The sequence below is a fragment of the Copadichromis virginalis genome, unplaced genomic scaffold, assembly GCF_057382275.1.
Source record: "Copadichromis virginalis isolate Kocher_CV1m ecotype Utaka unplaced genomic scaffold, C_Virginalis_male_GT1.1 unmapped_scaffold_1, whole genome shotgun sequence".
Taxonomy (NCBI): Eukaryota; Metazoa; Chordata; class Actinopteri; order Cichliformes; family Cichlidae; genus Copadichromis; species Copadichromis virginalis.
The window spans coordinates 3,956,805-3,977,696 of record NW_028188589.1 but is presented as its reverse complement, the minus strand read 5'-3'; the positions used below and the strand labels follow the sequence as shown (position 1 = coordinate 3,977,696).

The following is a 20,892-nucleotide window of genomic DNA, read 5'->3' as shown; positions in this document are numbered from 1 at the left end:
AAATCTCCGGCCAGCACAATTTCATTAAAATCTAAAGTAGATAGTTTTTCACTAAGTGAAACTAAAGCCTCACTACTAGCTGAGGGGGGTCTATAACAGCCCACAATGGTAATAAAATAGCCCTTGAAAAGTTGGAGTTTGAGGGCAAGAAGTTCAAACTGCTTACAAACAGATACCGATGAATCGACAGTAACATGGAATTTGCTTTTTACATAAATTGCAACACCGCCACACTTTCTGGGGCGGTCGCAACGGAAAAGATTATAGCCCGTTATTGCAATGTCTTTGTCAGTAATTGATTTAGTAAGCCAGGTTTCTGATAATATAAGAATATCAGTATCTAACTCTTTCATCCAAATTTTCACAAAATCAAGTTTGGGAAGAAGACTTCTGACATTTAAATGAGTGATACCAAGACCTGTTCGAGTTTTGAAATCACAAGGAGTACTTAAGCATTTGCAGTCTGGACCGGGATTAGGTTGCACATTTCCAGATAAAAGAAGCAGAAGAACAATAAAACATTTTCTTTTCACAGATTTTTCTTGTAGGATTACAGACTGATTTCTCTTAGTGCCCGATCTCTTTGGGGGGTGAGAAGATTGGGAAATAAACCAGTAATATGGAATGAATAAATAAGTTAAATCAGTTGAAATGAGATCTCTGCTGATAATCACGTTTGAGAAACTTCTAAAAGATGTAAAATCCCACCTTGTTCCCTTTGAGAGGAGTAAGAAGTATGGTGTCTCTTGCTCCACAGACTGTTCCTGCACCTCTTGCCTTATAACAATGTGACCAGCTAATGCTAAGCAGGTGCCATTATTAGCTAATACTAATTTGAGATGAATTAGCATTATCCGCTTATGCTAACAATGTTTTTTCTTACTTTTTAACAATACGCCATTAGTGGCTAATTCTAATTTTAGATGAAAAAGGATTAACAGCTAATGCTCATACTGTTTGCTTTGTAAGAATGACAGCAGCTAATGATATGAAGTCTACCGTTATTAACTAATGCTAATTTGATGAGAATTAGCATTATCCGATAATGGTAACTCTTTTCCCCTGCATTATAACAATGTCAGGAGTTAATGCTAAGTAGACTGCCATTAGGGGCTAACTCTAATTAGGGGTGAATAATTATTAGCAGCTAATACTAATACCGTTTTCTCTTTTTCCTTATAACAACTTGAGCAGCTAATGCTAATTTGATGCGAATTAGCATTATATTAGTGAGCAGTTAATGCTAAGTAGGCTGCCATTATTAACTAATACTACGTTGACGTGAATTAGCATTATGCGCTACTGCTAATACTGTTTTCTCTTACTTATTAAAAATGATAGTAGCTAATACTAATACTCTTTTCCGTTGGGTAACAACAAAGTGAGGAATTAATGCTAAGTTGGCTGCTTTTAGCGGCTTATTCTAATTAGGGGTGAATAATTATTAGCAGCAAATGCTAATACCGTTTTCTCTTTCCTTATAACAATATGAGCAGTTAATGCTAATTTGATGTAAATTAGCATTATATTAGTGAGGAGTTAATGCTAAGTAGGCTGCCATTAGCAGCTAAAGGTAATTTGAGGTGAATAAGCACTAGTAGCTAATGCCAATACCCTTTTCTCTTGTGTTATAATGATGTGAAACGTTAATATTGTTCTCAAACAACAGAATGAGAATGAAATATTGATTCTAACAGGGCCCATAAACAGCATTAGCTTAGCAGCATTAGCTTATCAGAGTCTCCATCATGGTCACACAAATCCTTAGCGGAGCAAAGTGGCCTACTTAGCAATAGCTGCTGTAGAAAGCAAAGGGAAAACAGTATTAGCATTAGCTGCTAAATGTGCACTTGAGAACAAATCTATTGTGAATTCAGCCGTGAATGTAGTGTTTCCAGTAAGCTTCCATTTCCAAATGTTAGCTGCTCCTGTCTGCCTCTTTGTCACACACACAGACTGAAATGATTCACAGCCTTGTTTCATCCTTCTGTCAGTGTCACTGACTGTCACTGTGACTGTGGACATACAGCATGGGAAACACACACATGGCTGATACTTGTATCTAAAGTTACAAAATGTTGTCTCTGTCCAAATATTACCTAACTGTAAGTCTACTTTTAATGAAACTCTCAACATGACTTATCAGTTATCATTAATGTTCCTGCAAACAGACTCCTTGAAGACCCCCTACATAAATATCCATGTACTATCCAGCTAGACTAGTGTGTCTGTCCCTGAAAATATTCCTGCATGTGTGATTGTTCATGTCTCATCTGCAGGAAACAAACAGGAAGTGAGTGAAAGACACAGGAAATGATTCCAGCTCTTCCTCCTATATCAGACATTCTCTCCATACCTGAGAGTGTCCAGTCTCCAGCCTGGATCCTTCAGTCCAGCCGACAGAAGCTTCATTCCTGAGGGACCTGGATGATTGTAGCTCAGGTCCAGCTCTCTCAGATGGGAGGGGTTGGAGGTCAGAGCTGAGGCCAGAGAAGTACAGCCTTCCTCTGTGATCAGACAGCCTGACAGACTGCAGACACACAAAACAACAATCCATCTGTTATCCATCTCTATAGCAGCATAACTAAGTGATGGTTCAGGGTCACCTGATCCAGCTCTAACTATAAGTTTTATCAAAAAGGAAAGTTTGAAGCTGATCGTCAAAGTAGAGAGGGTGTCTGTCGCCTGAACTCAAACTGGGAGCTGCTTCCACACCCAGTCCAACATAGCCAGGCTTTCTTTGCTGCTTTGACAAAACCTCAAATCCCAGTCAGAGATGGTGAGCATCATCACAGTGATGATCATTTCTCTGTTAACCCAGGCTTTCTGCTTCAGGATCTGTGCACGCTCACAGAACAAGGAGACCTTTAAACATCATTTCACTAAATGGATGGACTGAGCTCAGCCTACAGATGAACTGGATAAATAAAGATTTGACCTCAGTGTGCTCAGTGTTCCTGTCTATTCCTAACATATTCCTAACATGATAGCTGCACTTTAGAGCTCTAAAACTGGAACTGACACATATTTAAACTCCACATGTTACTCAGTACATTCAGTTCTGACACTCGCCCACAGTCCAACAAAGGAAACACGGAGATCACATCAGTTTGTCACCAAAGTCTAATTATTCCAGAGGGCAGTGTTGATACAACTAAAGTTATTTTTAAGCAAAGTTGAGTTTTTTATTGTCGCAGTACTTCATGTCTGAAGTATCACTTAAATGCATTACACGCTGTTGATGGCAGCAAACAAACCACCCAAACAAACAGAGGTGGGAGGCTTGGGCAGACTACGTAGGATCAGCTTGTGGGAGGAGTCAGGATAAAACCAAAGAAAGACAAGCTAACAAACACCACAGTGAAGTGAGTAGCTACAAACTGCAGGCTGATTAGTGTTGTTGAAGAAGTCGGTCTGAGGAACGTTCTTAGGATCAACAAATGACGGCATGTATGAGCCTCCCTCAAGACGCACCATCACAAGAAGAACACATGAGCTGTAGAAAAAGGAGAGACTATGAAAGCCACGGCGTTACAACGTGCACCAGCTGTTGGTCTCTCTGGAGACTACTGGGCGTGGCTGGGTAACCATGGTTACTTGGGAGTTACAGTACATGATATTAATGAAGAGTGGGAACTGCGTTCTATAGCAAACAATTTGTTATGAGGTAATCAGCTGATCTTAGTTTAACCGGAAGCCCTTCACAATAATTGCAATGCCTTTATTTTGTACAACTACCATCAGTTCGTCTGTACTGATGGTAACTTAAAGTCACACTAATGTCGTTTAGTTTCTATAGTTTATGTAGTGGAAGTATACTACAGTACCCTGATCACTGATAGGACAGATTTATGTAGATATACACCTTTGTGTTTAACATTACTGCATTATAGTACTGTGATCTTTGTCCTTATATATGGCTATATTAGCTATACTGATGTACGTACATATAACTGGATATGTAACTTATCTATTCATCTTATTTGTCATGTATTTGTATTGTGTACTTCCTTTTTGTAAGAAACCACACACATGATCACAGCCGCAAGAATCAATCAGTGAAAGAATAAAGTGTCTCAAACCAAACCTTAAGCTCTTTATTCCACATGCTGGGATCATTTGGCCTTCAGTGGTGTTCTGGCTGACACACCGGAGTGACCAGAGTGCTAAAGAGTGAATCGGACACACCAGTGTCATCTCTGATATCTCCACTACATTTAATCGTCCTTCAGCTTGTGGCTGCCGTTAGCTGGTCTGCTAGTTAGCTGATTTGCTATTTAGCCGGTGTGCTAGTTAGCTGGTGTGCTAGTTAGCCGGTTCGCTAGTCAGCTGGTGTGCTGACCAGCGAACCAGTAGGTTACAAGATGAGCTTGTCTGTCTGATGAGCCAGCTCTCTCTGTCTTGGTCATTTTGTCCTTGGGCAAAACCTAACCTACCACTACAACTGTAGCTTACCTCCACCAGTGTGTGAATGTGAGAGTGAATGAATACAGGGAGTGCAGAATTATTAGGCAAATGAGTATTTTGTCCACATCATCCTCTTCATGCATGTTGTCTTACTCCAAGCTGTATAGGCTCGAAAGCCTACTACCAATTAAGCATATTAGGTGATGTGCATCTCTGTAATGAGAAGGGGTGTGGTCTAATGACATCAACACCCTATATCAGGTGTGCATAATTATTAGGTAACGTCCTTTCCTTTGGCAAAATGGGTCAAAAGAAGGACTTGACAGGCTCAGAAAAGTCAAAAACAGTGAGATATCTTGCAGAGGGATGCAGCAGTCTCAAAATTGCAAAGCTTCTGAAGCGTGATCATCGAACAATCAAGCGTTTCATTCAAAATAGTCAACAGGGTCGCAAGAAGCGTGTGGAAAAACCAAGGCGCAAAATAACTGCCCATGAACTGAGAAAAGTCAAGCGTGCAGCTGCCAAGATGCCACTTGCCACCAGTTTGGCCATATTTTGGAGCTGCAACATCACTGGAGTGCCCAAGAGCACAAGGTGTGCAATACTCAGAGACATGGCCAAGGTAAGAAAGGCTGAAAGACGACCACCACTGAACAAGACACACAAGCTGAAACGTCAAGACTGGGCCAAGAAATATCTCAAGACTGGTTTTTCTAAGGTTTTATGGACTGATGAAATGAGAGTGAGTCTTGATGGGCCAGATGGATGGGCCCGTGGCTGGATTGGTAAAGGGCAGAGAGCTCCAGTCCCACTCAGACGCCAGCAAGGTGGAGGTGGAGTACTGGTTTGGGCTGGTATCATCAAAGATGAGCTTGTGGGGCCTTTTCGGGTTGAGGATGGAGTCAAGCTCAACTCCCAGTCCTACTGCCAGTTTCTGGAAGACACCTTCTTCAAGCAGTGGTACAGGAAGAAGTCTGCATCCTTCAAGAAAAACATGATTTTCATGCAGGACAATGCTCCATCACACGCGTCCAAGTACTCCACAGCGTGGCTGGCAAGAAAGGGTATAAAAGAAGAAAAACTAATGACATGGCCTCCTTGTTCACCTGATCTGAACCCCATTGAGAACCTGTGGTCCATCATCAAATGTGAGATTTACAAGGAGGGAAAACAGTACACCTCTCTGAACAGTGTCTGGGAGGCTGTGGTTGCTGCTGCACGCAATGTTGATGGTGAACAGATCAAAACACTGACAGAATCCATGGATGGCAGGCTTTTGAGTGTCCTTGCAAAGAAAGGTGGCTATATTGGTCGCTGATTTGTTTTTGTTTTGTTTTTGAATGTCAGAAATGTATATTTGTGAATGTGGAGATGTTATATTGGTGTCACTGGTAAAAATAAATAAATGAAATGGGTATATATTTGTTTTTTGTTAAGTTGCCTAATAATTCTGCACAGTAATAGTCACCTGCACACACAGATATCCCCCTAAAATAGCTAAAACTAAAAACAAACTAAAAACTACTTCCAAAAACATTCAGCTTTGATATTAATGAGTTTTTTGGGTTCATTGAGAACATGGTTGTTGTTCAATAATAAAATTATTCCTCAAAAATACAACTTGCCTAATAATTCTGCACTCCCTGTAGTGGGATTGTAAAGGGTCTTTGAGGGTCTCGAAAAGCGCTATATAAATGCAATCCATTATTATTATTAAGAGCATCTTTAGGCCTGACTGTGCTCATCCTTCCTCCAACCTCTCCTTACCAAAGATAACAACTACATCAGTATTAGCTCAATAACAATTTCTGCAATTCAATTGTGGACATTCATTTTTAAACCTTGTGTAAAACGATAAAACCTCAAAGTCTGAGCATTATTCTTTGTGCAAACAGCTCTTGCAGGTTCCCCCGGACTTAGGTTATTTTTATTATTTAATTACTTTCCTTTAAGCAGCTGTTCAGGCTATTAAACTCATCCCAGAAATAACAAGTGACACCATTAATAGTAGAGGTGGGAATCACCATACAACTCGCGATACGATATTATCACAATACTTAACGCACGATACGATATTATTGCGATTTTTTAAAATATTTTGCGATATTTAAATTCTGCACATAAAGGTAAACTTTATCAATATTCATTTTATCTAATATCAAAGTCTCACACTCAGTCTTTCTCTCATTTCAGTCAGTTTTATTGTTGACAAACTGAACGGTTTGTATTACAGTCTAGTCCAACTTAACTGAATGCAACCATCTGGTACAATTATAGCTATTCTGAACTATGCAATTTATGAAAACTATGCAGCCCCTTCAGCAACTGAAGAATTTGAAAGTAAATTAAAAAATATATAATTTTACATTAAATAAAAAAGTTTCAAACTTAATTAAAATTAAACATGTCTTAAATTAAAATAAGTAAACTGTCATGTTTATTGCTGCCAAAAAAAAAGTTAAACACATTTGGACAGTGAAGGAATGTCAGGATTGTTGCTCAGAAAAAGGATCAACATGCTCTGAAGTCAACATGCTCTGACTCCAGAGCATGTTGACTTCAGAGAAAAAATTGTTTGTAACAAAATATCGATTTCTGCTGTCCCTGTATCGATACATTATTAGCAAACAAAATATCACGATACTACACAGTATCGATTTTTTCCCCCACCCCTAATTAATAGTGGAGCTAACTTTAACAGGTGAAACTGATTTGACCTATAAGGCTACTGCAGTTACTTCTTATCAGGTTTAGTAGGGAAGACATCTGGATGAGGTAGTTAGTAGTATGTAGTTAGTACCGGGCGACTCCCCTCCCCCACATCGGCACCAGAACCCTGTATTATCTACAGGGTAAGAATGCCTGTTTTATCAAACTATGGCCATTACTACTGTGATCATTTGCAGCCCAGTGTGCTGCTCTCTCTGCTGGGATGAACCACTGGAGCTCACCCAGTCATCCCTTTCTTTCTCTCAAGAAGAAGTGAAATAAATGTATTTATTATGTTACGAGTCTAATATTCTTTAAATCAAACTGTAATGAATAAATCAAGCAAGAAGATTTGGTGGCTCCAAGTGTTGTAGAAGAAAAGATAAACATCTCATTTTGAGAAATCAGCCTTTAAAATTAAGTAAGTACTGTGAATAAAAAACTAACAGCAAACCAATCGGTAGTCGCCAATTACTTTTGAAAGTAATTCAGAGTCCAATTATCCACTCAAATGTAAATAAAAGTTCACTTGACAGCTGTATAAAGGTTACCTGTTTATACAATAATATAAGTCACATTTCAAATGATCATCTGTGGAAAAGTTTGAATCCTGACCTGAGAGTTTCCACTGCACACTGTGAACTCTTTAGTCCAGCGGACAGAAGCTTCACTCCTGAATCCTGCAGGTCAGAGTTACTCAGGTCCAGCTCTCTCAGACTGGAGGACTGGGAGCTGAGGACTGAGGACAGAGCTTCACAGCTTCTCTCTGACAGGTTACAGCCACTCAGTCTGAAAAATAAAAGACAATCTATAAAACAAGTACTCATGTAGAGTTTGTTAATACATTTCACAACATTAAATGTTGACTTTCTATTTTTAAAGGAAACATAAACATACTAAGATACAACATCATATGTATGAACTTTAATTAATAATTCTAAAAACTAAATGTTTTCTGATCTGACCTCAGAGTATTCAGTTTACAGTTTAAACGTTGTAGTCCAGCAGACAGAAGCTTCACTCCTGAATCCTGCAGCTTTCTGATACTCAGGTCCAGCTCTGTCAGACTAGAGGACTGCGAGCTGAGAACTGAGGACAGAGCTTCACAGTTTTCCTCTGAGAGTTCACAGATGTTAAGTCTGAAGATAAAAACATGAATAAAGATTGTTGTTAAAGTGTAATCAAGGTGCAATAGCTTATTGTCTTGTGCTGAGCAGGTTAGTAAAACTTCCGTTTAACTTTGAAATGAATAAAAATGCTATGAAACAAGGATAACTGGATAAAGACATAAACAAAAACAAACATCAAACACATAAACAAACAGAACTAAACATAATACAAATTGATCTGACCTCAGAACATTCAGTTTGGCATGTGGACTCTCCACTGCAGCAGACAGAAGCTTTACTGCTGAAGCCTTCAGGCTGTTGGTACTCAGGTCCAGCTCTCTCAGACTACAGGACTGGGAGCTGACCACTGACAACAAATTTTCACAGCCTTCCTCTGAGACGTTACAGCTGCTCAGTCTGTGAGAGAAAGGAAAAAAACAAAAACAAAAAAAAAACAAACAATATATGTGATCAAATTAAATTTGTTTATATGTTGAACCCTTTTTTTAAAAAATTTATTTAAACCTATGAGACTATGAGTGCTACCAGTCCAGTGCACATGATTGGTACCTTGATGGTACCTTGCTCAGGGGTACCACAAGGTAACTATTCGGTGGATTCGACCCCTGACCTTATGATCATGGGGCGACCACTCTGCCTACTGAGCTAATAATTCTGTGTACACTGTCATACAATATTAACTAAAACAATTATTTTAGAAAATTTTAGTAATTCAATAATCATGCTCATTACCTGTGTATTGTGAATAACACTGGATTTTAAACACTAGCTGTATAAAACTCTTCCTGTTAAAGGTGTGTATAAAGGAGATGAGCTGAAATGCAGACTTCATGGAGAATGTTTGCTGTCAGCATATATCAAAGACAAAGCAGAGATCCATCCAGTCTCTTCCACTAAGCCCACAGAGGGACAGACAACCACTCTCACTCACACCTGCATGAAGTTTAGATCACCAGGTAACCTAACTGCATGTCTGTGGACAGTGGGAAGAAACTGTAGAGGACCCAGAGTGAACCCACTGTAATTCTGTGATAACACTGGTTATGGAAGCCTTACAGTTACATATGGTTACTGACAAGAAACACGACCTTAGAGGCAATTTCAGTAATGAAGACCGAGTTTCTCCCTCCATACAGGATGAAAACATGACAGCACAGCAGAGATTTATATTTAAAAAGGGAGGGTGTGCACTGAAAGTGAGATACAAACTTGAACTTAAATTATGAACATCAGAAAAAGATGTAGGTGAAGTCTGGCAGGTGAAGTTTGTGCTTTAGAATAAAACAACCAAACTCCTGGAGTTGGAGACAAATGACCAAGCTGAGGATAATAAACCTGTCAGAGGGGCTGAAGCATCAGAGCTCATGTTCTTATAGGCTGGGTCTGGATTGTCCTTTGATAAGAGTTACAGAACAAAGTGTGTTTTAGAAATGCTGGAGTGAAACATTAAAACTACCATATATTTACCGAGTGACTGATGATAATTTAATTTACTATTTTAAAAAAAATGTTACAGTGCTCTTTGAACTCAGCATTTCTGATTTATTTCCCATGATTTTAACAATGAAGCGATGACAACATGTTTACTCACAGAGCTTTGTTGGAGGCTTTGACCACTGGCAGCATTCTCAGAAGAGCCTCCTCTGAAGCAGAGTATTTCTTGAAGTCAAACTCATCCAGATCTTCTTCTGATGACAGTAAGATGAAGGTCAGAGCTGAGCACTGAGCAGGAGACAGTTTACCTGTGGAGAGACTTCCTGAAGTCCTGTATTGTTGGATCTCCTCCACTAGAGAACGATCATTCAGTTCATTCAGACAGTGGATCAGATTGATGCTTTTCTCTGCAGACAGATTCTTACTGAGCTTCTCCTTGATGTACTGGACTGTTTCCTGATTGGTCAGTGAGCTACTTCCTGTCTGTGTCATCAGGGCTCGTAGGAGAGTCTGATTGGTCTGCAGGGAAAGACCCAGGAGGAAGCGGAGGAACAAGTCCAGGTGTCCATTTGGACTCTGTAAGGCCTTGTTCACAGCACTCTGGTAGAAGTGTTTCTCTGCAGAATCTCCTGTTTCAGACTTCTGGGAGGTTGTTTGTTGTTGTTCCAGCAGATTGAGTCGAGAGTTGATGAAGGTCAGATGGACATGAAGAGCAGCCAGAAACTCCTGAACACTCAGATGGATGAAGCAGAACACCTTGTCCTGGTACAGTCCTCTCTCCTCTTTAAAGATCTGTGTGAACACTCCTGAGTACACTGAGGCTGCTCTGATATCGATGCCACACTCTGTCAGGTCTGATTCATAGAAGATCAGGTTTCCTTTCTGCAGCTGATCAAAAGCCAGTTTTCCCAGAGACTCCATCATCTTCCTGCTCTCAGGACTCCAGTGTGGATCTGTCTCAGCTCCTCCATCATACTTGACCTTCTTCACTTTGGCCTGAACCACCAGGAAGTGGATGTACATCTCAGTCAGGGTCTTGGGCAGCTGTCCTCCCTCTCTGGTTTCCAGCACATCCTCCAGAACTGTAGCAGTGATCCAGCAGAAGACTGGGATGTGACACATGATGTGGAGGCTTCGTGATGTCTTGATGTGGGAGATGATGCTGCTGGCCTGCTCCTCATCTCTGAATCTCTTCCTGAAGTACTCCTCCTTCTGTGGGTCAGTGAACCCTCTGACCTCTGTCACCATGCCAACACAGTCAGGAGGGATCTGATTGGCTGCTGCAGGTCGTGTGGTTATCCAGAGGCGAGCAGAGGGAAGCAGTTTCCCCCTGATGAGGTTTATCAGCAGCACATCCACTGAGGTGGACTTTCTAGGGTCAGTTAGGATTGTAGTTTTGTGGAAGTCCAGAGGAAGTCGACACTCATCCAGACCATCAAAGATGAACACAACCTGGAAGTCTTCAAAGCTGCAGATTCCTGCTTCTTTGGTTTCAGTAAAGAAGTGATGAACAAGTCCCACCAAGCTGAACTTTTCCTCTTTCAGCACATTCAGCTCTCTGAAAGTGAATGGAAATATGAACTGGATGTCCTGGTTGGCTTTGTCTTCAGCCCAGTCCAGGCTGTATTTCTGTGTTAAGACTGTTTTCCCAATGCCAGCCACTCCCTTTGTCAGCACTGTTCTGATTGGTTCATCTCTGCCAGGTGAGGCTTTAAAGATGTCTTCTTGTCTGATGGTTGTTTCTGGTCTGTCTGGTTTCCTGGATGCTGTTTCAATCTGTCTGACCTCATGTTCATCATTGACCTCTGCAGTCCCTCCCTCTGTGATGTAGAGCTCTGTGTAGATCTGATTCAGGAGGGTTGGGTTTCCTGCTTTAGCGATGCCCTCAAACACACACTGGAACTTCTTCTTCAGGGTGGATTTAAGGTTACGATGACAAACAGCAGCTGGAAGTTCTGAATAATAATAATAAAAATACAACTTTAACAATCACATTTTACAAAATGCTGATGACAATTTCTGACCCACTGAGAAATGACTGAACACACTGGTGTCACAAGTGTCTCATTTATCCAGCAGCTTAAATCTTTAGATAAATCCTCTTACGTCTCTGCAGACGGTCAGCCAGCTCCTCCTGCTTCATTCTCCTCAGGAAGTCCACTGTGATCTTCACAAATGCCTCTCTGCTGTTTCTCCTCTGCTCATCATCCTCCCTCTGAAACTCCAAGCACTGGGGCTTATTTGGATTCAGAGCCTTCTGGATCTTCTTCAGCTCGTTCTTCACAAAAGTGATGATGTTGTCCTCCAGCAGCTGGAACAGAATACTTTATGAATGACCCACCACTCTGAACTTTAGTCCACACAACATCCACTTCTTTACGATCAAGGGGCATATCATCCGCGAACTCTTTACCAATTATAGGTTTGACTTTATCTGATTAACTGAGACTTTGTCCACAACTCCATGATCCCAAAACATTGATGCTGTTCATATGAATGCAGCGATTTCAGTGGGAGAAACATTTCACTGGTGTTCAGAGCTGAACTACCAACAGGTTGATGATCAAAGCCAGAAACTTGGAGATGTTTCAGGTGACTGAGTTGATCGTACAGACAACTGGTCTTAAAGGTTCACTCTGTTTACGCATACAGATCTGTATTTAAGGTTTGACTCTCATCATCCACTGGGGCACAAACTGGGCGTCATCAGGACACAACAACACAGAACAAACACCATCCCCACAGACACAGCAGCCAGCGAAGCAGAAGAACTTCACATCAAGAAGGTCCTGAGTAAATGTGAACGCTGGTTTGAGGGCGGAGTCAAGGAGGCCATTTATGTGAAAAGGAAAGACCATCTCTGAATGGAGGAGGGGCCCAAGGGTACAACTGTCACCATCTTACATGCTGTGATTGCAGCCATTCCCCAGCTCTCTGTGAACTGGACTCATGAACATTGATCAACAACCATTGATCAATGGTCCTGACAATATGCGTACCAATGATCAATGAACTGACCTCCCAGCCCATTGTTCCTTCAGTGGGCTGGTTTCAGTCATACAAATGTCCTGTTTATGAGATTGAAACCTGCAGTCAGCTGAGACTGAAGAAGTCACCTGATGATGATGAAACGTTTCTCCCACTGAAAACATCCAGATGAACAGAATCAAGCTTTTTGGGATTTACGTACCTGGATGATTGAGCATCAAGACACAACTCTGTGACTTTTCTCAGATGAATAAATCCTCTCCTCCAGCTTTGTTTACATCTACCAGCCCTGTGGCGCTGCCCAGGGAAATAATCTATGTGAGAGGTGGAAAGTCATACAGGTGTCTGCTCCTGCCTTCAGTTATTTTATCTACTGTGTGTCAACTGGCTGAACCTCCTCCAACTGTCTACTGTCTCCCTAAACTCAACAATGACTTCGTGATCTATCCATTCTCTGACCAAACACATCCTGCTGCAGGAGGTTAACATAGCAGCCAATGATGATCCCACTCACTGTGAACAACACATTTGGACCTGATTTGCTGCTCTGGTTTACACGTGAACTTTGACTGCTGTCACCAAGTTGAGAGGCTCTACAGAAATACTGGACTTGTCCATAAAAAGATGTATAAAAATCATAAACTACATTATAAGGACAGCATTGCTCAATCAACTCTAATTACTATGACCATGTTATCTCTTCTAACTAAGGTACAGACACTCAAACTTGCTGCTTTCAGTGAGAAGTCAAATGTCTGAATATGAGCTGGAAGCCGCTGAGAGTCCTCCTCCTTCCCGTGGGGTTTACTTTCTCTACTACTTTCAATATAAACACGCCCCTTTCATGCACCTGCAGAGGGCCACCAGCAGATGGAGCTGTCTTAAACAAATCCACTTGGATAGTTAGCTGTAGATGATTTTATCAGTATGATTGTAGGACTGAGTTATTCTTCAGATTTATTTAAACTCCTATATTGTGCACAAGTGTTGAGCGACCCATAATTTCTCTGTACTTTTCATAAGAGCAGCCAGACTTTCAGCTAGTTTTTGTTTTTTAAGAGCTCAAAGTTATTGAAGAAACAGTTATTCAGCTTCATTCCCACTGATCTCGACTACAAACTGTTTCACTTTGGTTTTTGTTTAAAGCCTCGATGTTTAAAACGTTTCCCTGTGATCACATTTGCTCCGTCTGATTTCAAAGTTTGTTTCTTTTGGTCGTTTAGTCCACAGAGTCCTTGGTGTTCTGAAAGGGACCTATAAATAAATGCATTATTATTAATAATAAAGTAGTTGTTGTACATGTACAGACCATAAATATGGAGTCCAGCTGTGTTTGATGCTGCTGGGCAGACTGACCACTGGGAACCTCTGAGCTCTGCTGCTCCACTCTGTGGAGGAACCATGAAGGATTAGATCAACACAGGATAAAGATCCAGGAGTTTCTGCTCAAATAACTTCATCTGAATCAAGTCTGTCAAGTTTTAGACTCTCAGATTCTGAAGATATATTTTCTGTTTTCTATGAACTTTCTTTCATCAGTGATGGAAGTGATGATGCTGCAGAAGCTCAGAGGAAACTTTGAGAAAACTGTGATGAACCATCAACTAATGCTCTCAGGAGGCCACAGGTCCCTGAATGTAACTGTGCAGTAGATTCAACGACTGTTTGAAACCTGACCACTTCCATATGTTTTCATTCTAACACAAGAAGTCCTTTTCTCATTGCTTTGATTTGAGTTTTCATTTGAGTTTTCTGAGTCTCGTATTTGGAGTCGAGTCTAATCAATGATCTGACAGAAGAACATTAAAAAGGATTTACCAGTGCTGTCAAAATTAACATGTAGGGTTAGGGGTTCATCTGTTATCATGATTAACATGATAAAAACCTTTAACACGACACATCTGGATGCAGAACGACTCAAAATCCCTGAAATGTTTCTATCAACGCACTTCGGGCAGTTTGTCCGAGTAGAGTTACCTTTGCACACGTGCAGATGTGCAGCACATCTGTTAGTGACGGAAGCTGAACCAATCAGCTCAATATGGAAGATGACAAACACACACTGACCTCCCGATGGAAAGTTTGAGCATTAAAAAAATAACAAGGCGGACCAGCCGACCAACATGAAGGATTCTGCACATCGTGACAGAAGGAATTTTCTTTTCACCGAAGCACTTCCAGCTTAAAATATCACAACAATGCAAAGCACTGATGCCAAGTGGACAAACTGCAGACCTGTTAGTGTTGTTAATAACATAGTTTTGGTTCCTCGTGTCAAAGACTTGAAGAAGAGTGACAGAGAGTGTTAGACTGCTGCAGGATCAGTGCCACCTCCACAGACCTGTGAAGAAAATGATTGTTTGACAGATGGGCTCAGATTCAGGATCAGCTGAGGAGTTTGTGGCTGACAGAATCCTGCAGGTACAGAGCAGAGCCCATCATTAGCATGCAGGACTGTCCCTGGGGGGGTCGGCTCATTCAGGAGGTTAATCAATGTTTACATGTTCAATAAACATGTTAAGTGTGTAAATTTGCCCTTTTCTCTCGACTCTGTTTGCTCATGAAATGAACTTTGATTCGTTTACATTAAAAATGATGTTTAATGGTGATTAATCCAAATGAATCCACAGTAACCCTGTGATGAGTCTGATTAAACATTTTCATTAACAGCAGTAATATAGATTATATATTATTATATATTAGTGCACACTTAGCTTTTAGTATATATGTTTGTTACAAAGTTGTATTTACAGCAGAGAAGCTGAGTTAAAGACTGAAAACTATTCAAAGTCTCTTTGAATTGAAGCGTTTAACATTCTTTGTGTTTATTCTGCATTGACTTCATTATATGGTGTAAACGTCTGTTACAGGCTTAAATATAAAGTTGGAAAAATGTAACTGCAGCTATTGATCAAGTAATTGTGATTAATCAGGATTAATGACAGAAGATTGTGTCATTAATTAGTCATGTTTTAATCTACTGACAGCACTAGTGTTCACTCTGGTGCCTCCAACTGTTTTACGCCCTTTCAACACCTTCGTGGTCAAAAGTGTACACGCACAAAATCTACAATAAAACCCTCACGCAGCAATAGGACAGACACACAATCCATTTATCTCTGTGTCTCAAACACACACACGTGTATTCAAAGCCTCGATTTGTTCATATTTCATCTGTTGTGTTTTTATCTTCAGCGTTTTCAGTGTTGCTGCATTTACACCAAAAATGTTTCCATTGATGAATCAGATTGATTTGAATGTGTTTCATCCATACAAATCCCTCCCTGGTGGTCACATGACTCTATAACATAACAGGAGTCATGTGACAAGAGTTTCATGCTGTAAAATGTCAAAATGGTTGAATGTGGTGGAGTAAAAATGTGAGATATCAGCTACTTTTCTTCAATATGAAATGTTTGCAGGGCCTGACAGGAAGTGGACGGACGCTCTGATCACTTCCTGTTTGCTGAAGTGGGTTTTCAGTTGTTTAGAAACCAAAGGCTTGTTTTAAAAGACAGTTTAAATGGGACTGAGGGAACGACGTGTTTGTAGTTTATATCCAACAACATCAAGCAGTTTAATCAAAGAGTTCATGTTGCTAACAGCTCACCTCTCTGCAGCAGACACAGGCTGGACTTTAAATTCAATGGGAAGACCTTTAGACGCGTCACTCTGTAAGGACACAGAGCTGGGTGGAGGTCCAGGCTGGTTCCTGTGAATAGTGATGCAGCAGTGATGTGAGTGCTGAGCTGTGACATGGAGAAGAGTCATGCACAGTTAGAGATGGTCATCTCACCTCTGAGCTTTGGTCTGGCTCTCATGTTCCCCACACAGAGTGCTTTTAGAGGGAGGGACTCCCTCCTCTCTGTCCTCACACTGATCCATGCTGCTCAATTCACATCAGCTCACACACACTTTCTACCTGCAGAGGAAACACAAATCATTCATGTGCACATCAGCTGAAATCCTCCTTTCATCATGTGTGCTGTCCAAATATCAGCTGCTTCTTTCCTGCTTCATCTCAGTGTCAGCTGGATGCAGTCAGACAGCAGTGTGAGGCAGAGGAAGCTGCCATCAGCTGCTCTGCTATCAGTCCACTAGATGGAGCCTGAAGCACACACGATGCATTCACTGACACACACTGAGTCACTGTGACTGGAAGCTTCAGTCAGTCCAACACGTGTGAACAACATTTTAAACATTTCAGCTGATCCAGGATTCAAAGAGGATCAGCAGAGTTAAAGCTTCACACTAATTCTTGCTGCTGAGTTTGCAGAGAACTGCACACACACTGATTCACTGCTAATGAGAAGCTTCTTCCATCCAGTAATTCATCATCCATCAGCTCTGCTGCTGCTCTCAGTCCTGGACTCTGATCACACACTAAAAGCAGCTTTTTAACTCGTGTCTGTAAGAACTCTTAGCGTTAGCTTAGCGTTAGCTTAGCGTTAGCTTAGCGTTAGCATGCTGTGTGCTAGCTCAGCGTCAGAGCTCTGCAGGTGTCTCGTGTGTAAATATTAATCACAGTGACAGTAAAGGAGGTAAAGGGCTGTGACGTCATCACGTACGCTGCGTCCTCTGTGGGCTCTGACTGAACTCAAAGTACAAACTACAAGTACACAAACACGAACGTAGCTCAGAGTGGCGGACACACTCGGCCTCGTTGGTCCAGCTGTGAGTCCGTTACCGTGAACTATGGAGCGGCAGATTTGTGCTGAACTAAGCTGCACACAGCTGATGTTAGCCAGGAAACATTACACACTGACTTTAATGGAGAGACCGGAAATACAAACACACACAGTTTGTTGTGTGAAGAAATCAAACACGAGCTGAACAAACAGTAAAGTTCCTAAAGACAAACTGTTAAAGGAGGAAACAAAGCAAACTTACAGTTTCTTCACACACCAACAACAAGCTCCACTCCACACCTGGACACTAAACACGGACACACAGGTGAGCTGCTTCCTGGAAGGAGGCGGGGCTCCACCTGAAACTCAGCACAGGTGGGAGGGGCTCAGCTCTGTGTGTGCTGATGTGTTAACTTTAAAAATATGCCGTCTGACTGCTCGGACTGAGTCAGAGTAAAGTTCACATGCTGACGTGTGGAGACATGAAACCTTGTTGTAGCTGCAGGTGTGAACACACTGATCCCAGATCAGCTCTGCTGTATTTGTAACATGAACATTTCTGCTGCAAAGCTTCAAATGTTCAGCATGTTTCTCTGTTTCCAGTCTATAGATCCAGTCACACTTTCTACCTTCACCTGTGCAGTAAAGACTGAGAGCAGAGCTGAAAGCAAGCGTCCAATCAGTGAGCAGCATCAACACCTGAGCTTCATTCAGACTCTGTTATTGAAGATGTTGTTGGTACAAAGTTCATCTGCTGCTCACATGAATCCATGAAAGATTTATTTCACTGAATGTTTCTTCAAAGCTCATTTCAACCTGTTGAAGTCATGAATGAAAGTGCAGACTGAGAGTGGATCACATGATGTTTGAGGTGTGTCATGTGACATGTTCAGTATTGTCACACATGTCTAGATTGTCCCTGATATCATAACTGCTCAAACACTGATGATTATATTTGAAGAATTATTCCTGATGGCAGCAAAGTTTGAATGGAGCTCTCTGTCTGTGCTGATTTGTCGCCCTCTGGAGGTCAAAGCACAAACTGCATGATGTCACTGTAACCACCACAGAGACAGGAAGTGTTTTTATGACTGAAACACTGAAATGATGCTAACGGCTGTCGTTAGGCTCACTGACAGCAGTGCTGATGTGTTCATGTCCAACACTGGCTCAGGTCAGACTCCTTCATCCTTCTCCAGCGTGAGGCCGCCCTCAGACCCACAGGAGCTCTGACCTTTGACCTCCTGACCCTAACCATTTTAGTCTTGTTGCATCTGCAAATCCATCCAAACTGTAGCCGAGCAAAAGAAGCTGGAAGCTGTTCTATGAATGATGTTGTTGAAGGAGCTTGGAAAGAAAAGCGTCTGGACTTCTTTAAGTTGCTTGAAGAGGGACATGGACGTCTTAACGCTCACTTACATCCTGGGACATTTGATCACAGGAAATCACATGATGGGGTGGGGCTAGATCTCACAATGGGTTCACCCAAGACCTTGGCTGATTGTGACCCACACCCGTTCTCACACCGTGGCTCGTGTGATTAGGTAGAGGATCAACAGGGGCTCCATGTCCCTGAATTTAAACTGAATCTAAACACACCGTGCACAATGCCAAGTTAGATAATGGTTAAAAGAACAAGATAAGAATAAATAAAAAGATAAAATAAGGATAAAAAAATAACTTAAAAAAATAAAATAAAAAGATAAATAACTGCAAATAAGTACAAATAAGTAACTGAAGACACGTGTGGTCTGCAGATGTCGATGTACATGGATGTACATGGAGTTTAATGTGCAAAATGAACTTAGTGTGCAAAGCGACCTGATGTGCAAACTGCAGTTTGAGGTCGGTCAGCTGTTCAGGAGTCTGATAGCAGTGGGGAAGATGGAGTTGTTGAGTCTGGATGTTCTACATTTCACACTTCTGAACCTTCGTCTCGAGGGCAGAGGTGTGTCTCTCCTCTGGACTCTGTGATGGTAGCTGCTCTGCAGAGAGGGCAGCGGGGTCCTGATGATCTTCTCCACAGTTGTTATCACTCTCTGCAGGCGTTTGCGGTTTGCAGTAGTGCTGCCGTACCATGCAGTGATGCAGCTGGTCAGGGTGCTCTCCAAAGTGCAGCTGTAGAACCTGCTGAGGATCTTGGCCAACATACCAAATTTCCTCAGCCTCCTCAGGAAATACAGCAGCTGCTGAGCCTTCTTGACCAGCTGTGTGGTGTTCAGTGTCCAGGTGAGGTCCTCACTGATGTGGACGCCCAGGTACTGCTGCTCCACCTCTCCACTTCATGCTCCCGGGTAAACAGCGGCTGGTGAGGCCTCTTCTTCTTCCTCGTGTCCACTATCATCTCCTTTGTCTTATCAGTGTTGAGGGTGAGGTTGTTGTCCTCACACCGTGACACCAGACCAGCCTCCTCTCTCCTATAAGCCACGTCGTCCTCTCCAGTGATGCGACCGATCGCTGCAGTGTCATCCGTGAACTTCAAAATGATGTTGTCTTTGTTGGAGGTGACACAGTAATGAGTGACCAGGGTGTAGAGGATGGGGCTGAGGACGCAACCCTGTGGGACGCCAGTGTTTGTCTGCCAGTCAAACAGTCCTGTAGCCAGTCACAGAGGGTGGAGGGTGCAGGACGAGTGTTGCCAGTCACAGAGGGTGGAGGGTGCAGGTCGAGTGTAGCCAGTCACAGAGGGTGGAGGGTGCAGGACGAGTGTAGCCAGTCACAGAGGGTGGTGTACAGGTCGGGTGTAGCCAGTCACAGAGGGTGGAGGGTGCAGGCCGAGTGTAGCCAGTCACAGAGGGTGTGTATTTGTGTATTTGAGTTTGACACCCCTGGTGTAATGTATGTATGGTCCGAAGGGTAAGATGGCGCTGGCATGGCATCAATCAATCAATTAGCTTTGGTAAATTATGAACAGGCATCAGCGCGGTCACCTATACTGTCCTTTAGTGCTGGAGCAGCAGGAACACCAGTTAATCTGAAACCTGTTTTTCTCTCTAAACCAAAGTGACAGCAGGCTGAGTCAAAGACAGAAACCTTATTTAAACACCAAACATTCACCGGCTTCACTTCCTGATCCAGGATTCAAAGAGGATGTTGAACTTACTCAGCTTCTTCCAATGAACGTCTTCACTCTGCAGCTCTCTGCTGTCTGGACCAGGTCTGTGTAGAAACAGAGAAAATCCTCTGCTTCTTCTCCGTCATCAGTCCTCTGTGTCTGCAGGCTGAAGTCACACTAAACACTTCACACCAGCAAAGACTCTGAAGCTCACAGGTCAAAGGTCAGCTGCTGCACCTTATGTGATATTAATTTGATCAATAATTAACCTGCAGCAGGTTTCTGCTCCAACACTCTAAACAACCCTGAGAACGAATAAGATAATGTGGGTGTGTCTGCAAGCTTCAATAGATAAGCATTAAACACTTCACACCAGCAATGAGTCTGAAGCTCTCAGGTCAACGGTCAGCTGCTGCACTGTATATAACAATTCAACAGTAGACAGTGTATTGGAATTTCTTTTATTTATGTATTAATCACATTATGTTATTGTATGATGCCTTGGTGCCACTGGATTTTAACATGTCTCACACTCATACAG

At 42.0% G+C, this 20,892-nt stretch overlaps 1 protein-coding gene across 1 annotated transcript in view; it reads right to left on the bottom strand.

Annotated features, from left to right (window-relative positions):
• LOC146679589 (NACHT, LRR and PYD domains-containing protein 3-like) overlaps nt 1–20,509 on the bottom strand; it is a 31,511-nt gene extending 11,002 nt beyond the window's left edge. Inside the window, exons 1-10 of the mRNA XM_085450243.1 lie at nt 20,400–20,509; nt 16,465–16,590; nt 16,279–16,380; nt 13,978–14,056; nt 11,787–11,991; nt 9,838–11,635; nt 8,469–8,642; nt 8,082–8,255; nt 7,732–7,905; nt 2,357–2,530 (exon numbers count right to left, since the gene is read on the bottom strand). Of these exons, the coding sequence (XP_085306369.1) occupies nt 2,357–2,530; nt 7,732–7,905; nt 8,082–8,255; nt 8,469–8,642; nt 9,838–11,635; nt 11,787–11,991; nt 13,978–14,056; nt 16,279–16,380; nt 16,465–16,553 (2,969 nt within the window). The 5' untranslated portion in view covers nt 16,554–16,590; nt 20,400–20,509. The remainder of the gene's footprint in view (nt 1–2,356; nt 2,531–7,731; nt 7,906–8,081; nt 8,256–8,468; nt 8,643–9,837; nt 11,636–11,786; nt 11,992–13,977; nt 14,057–16,278; nt 16,381–16,464; nt 16,591–20,399) is intronic.
• Nucleotides 20,510–20,892: the final 383 nt, after the last annotated feature.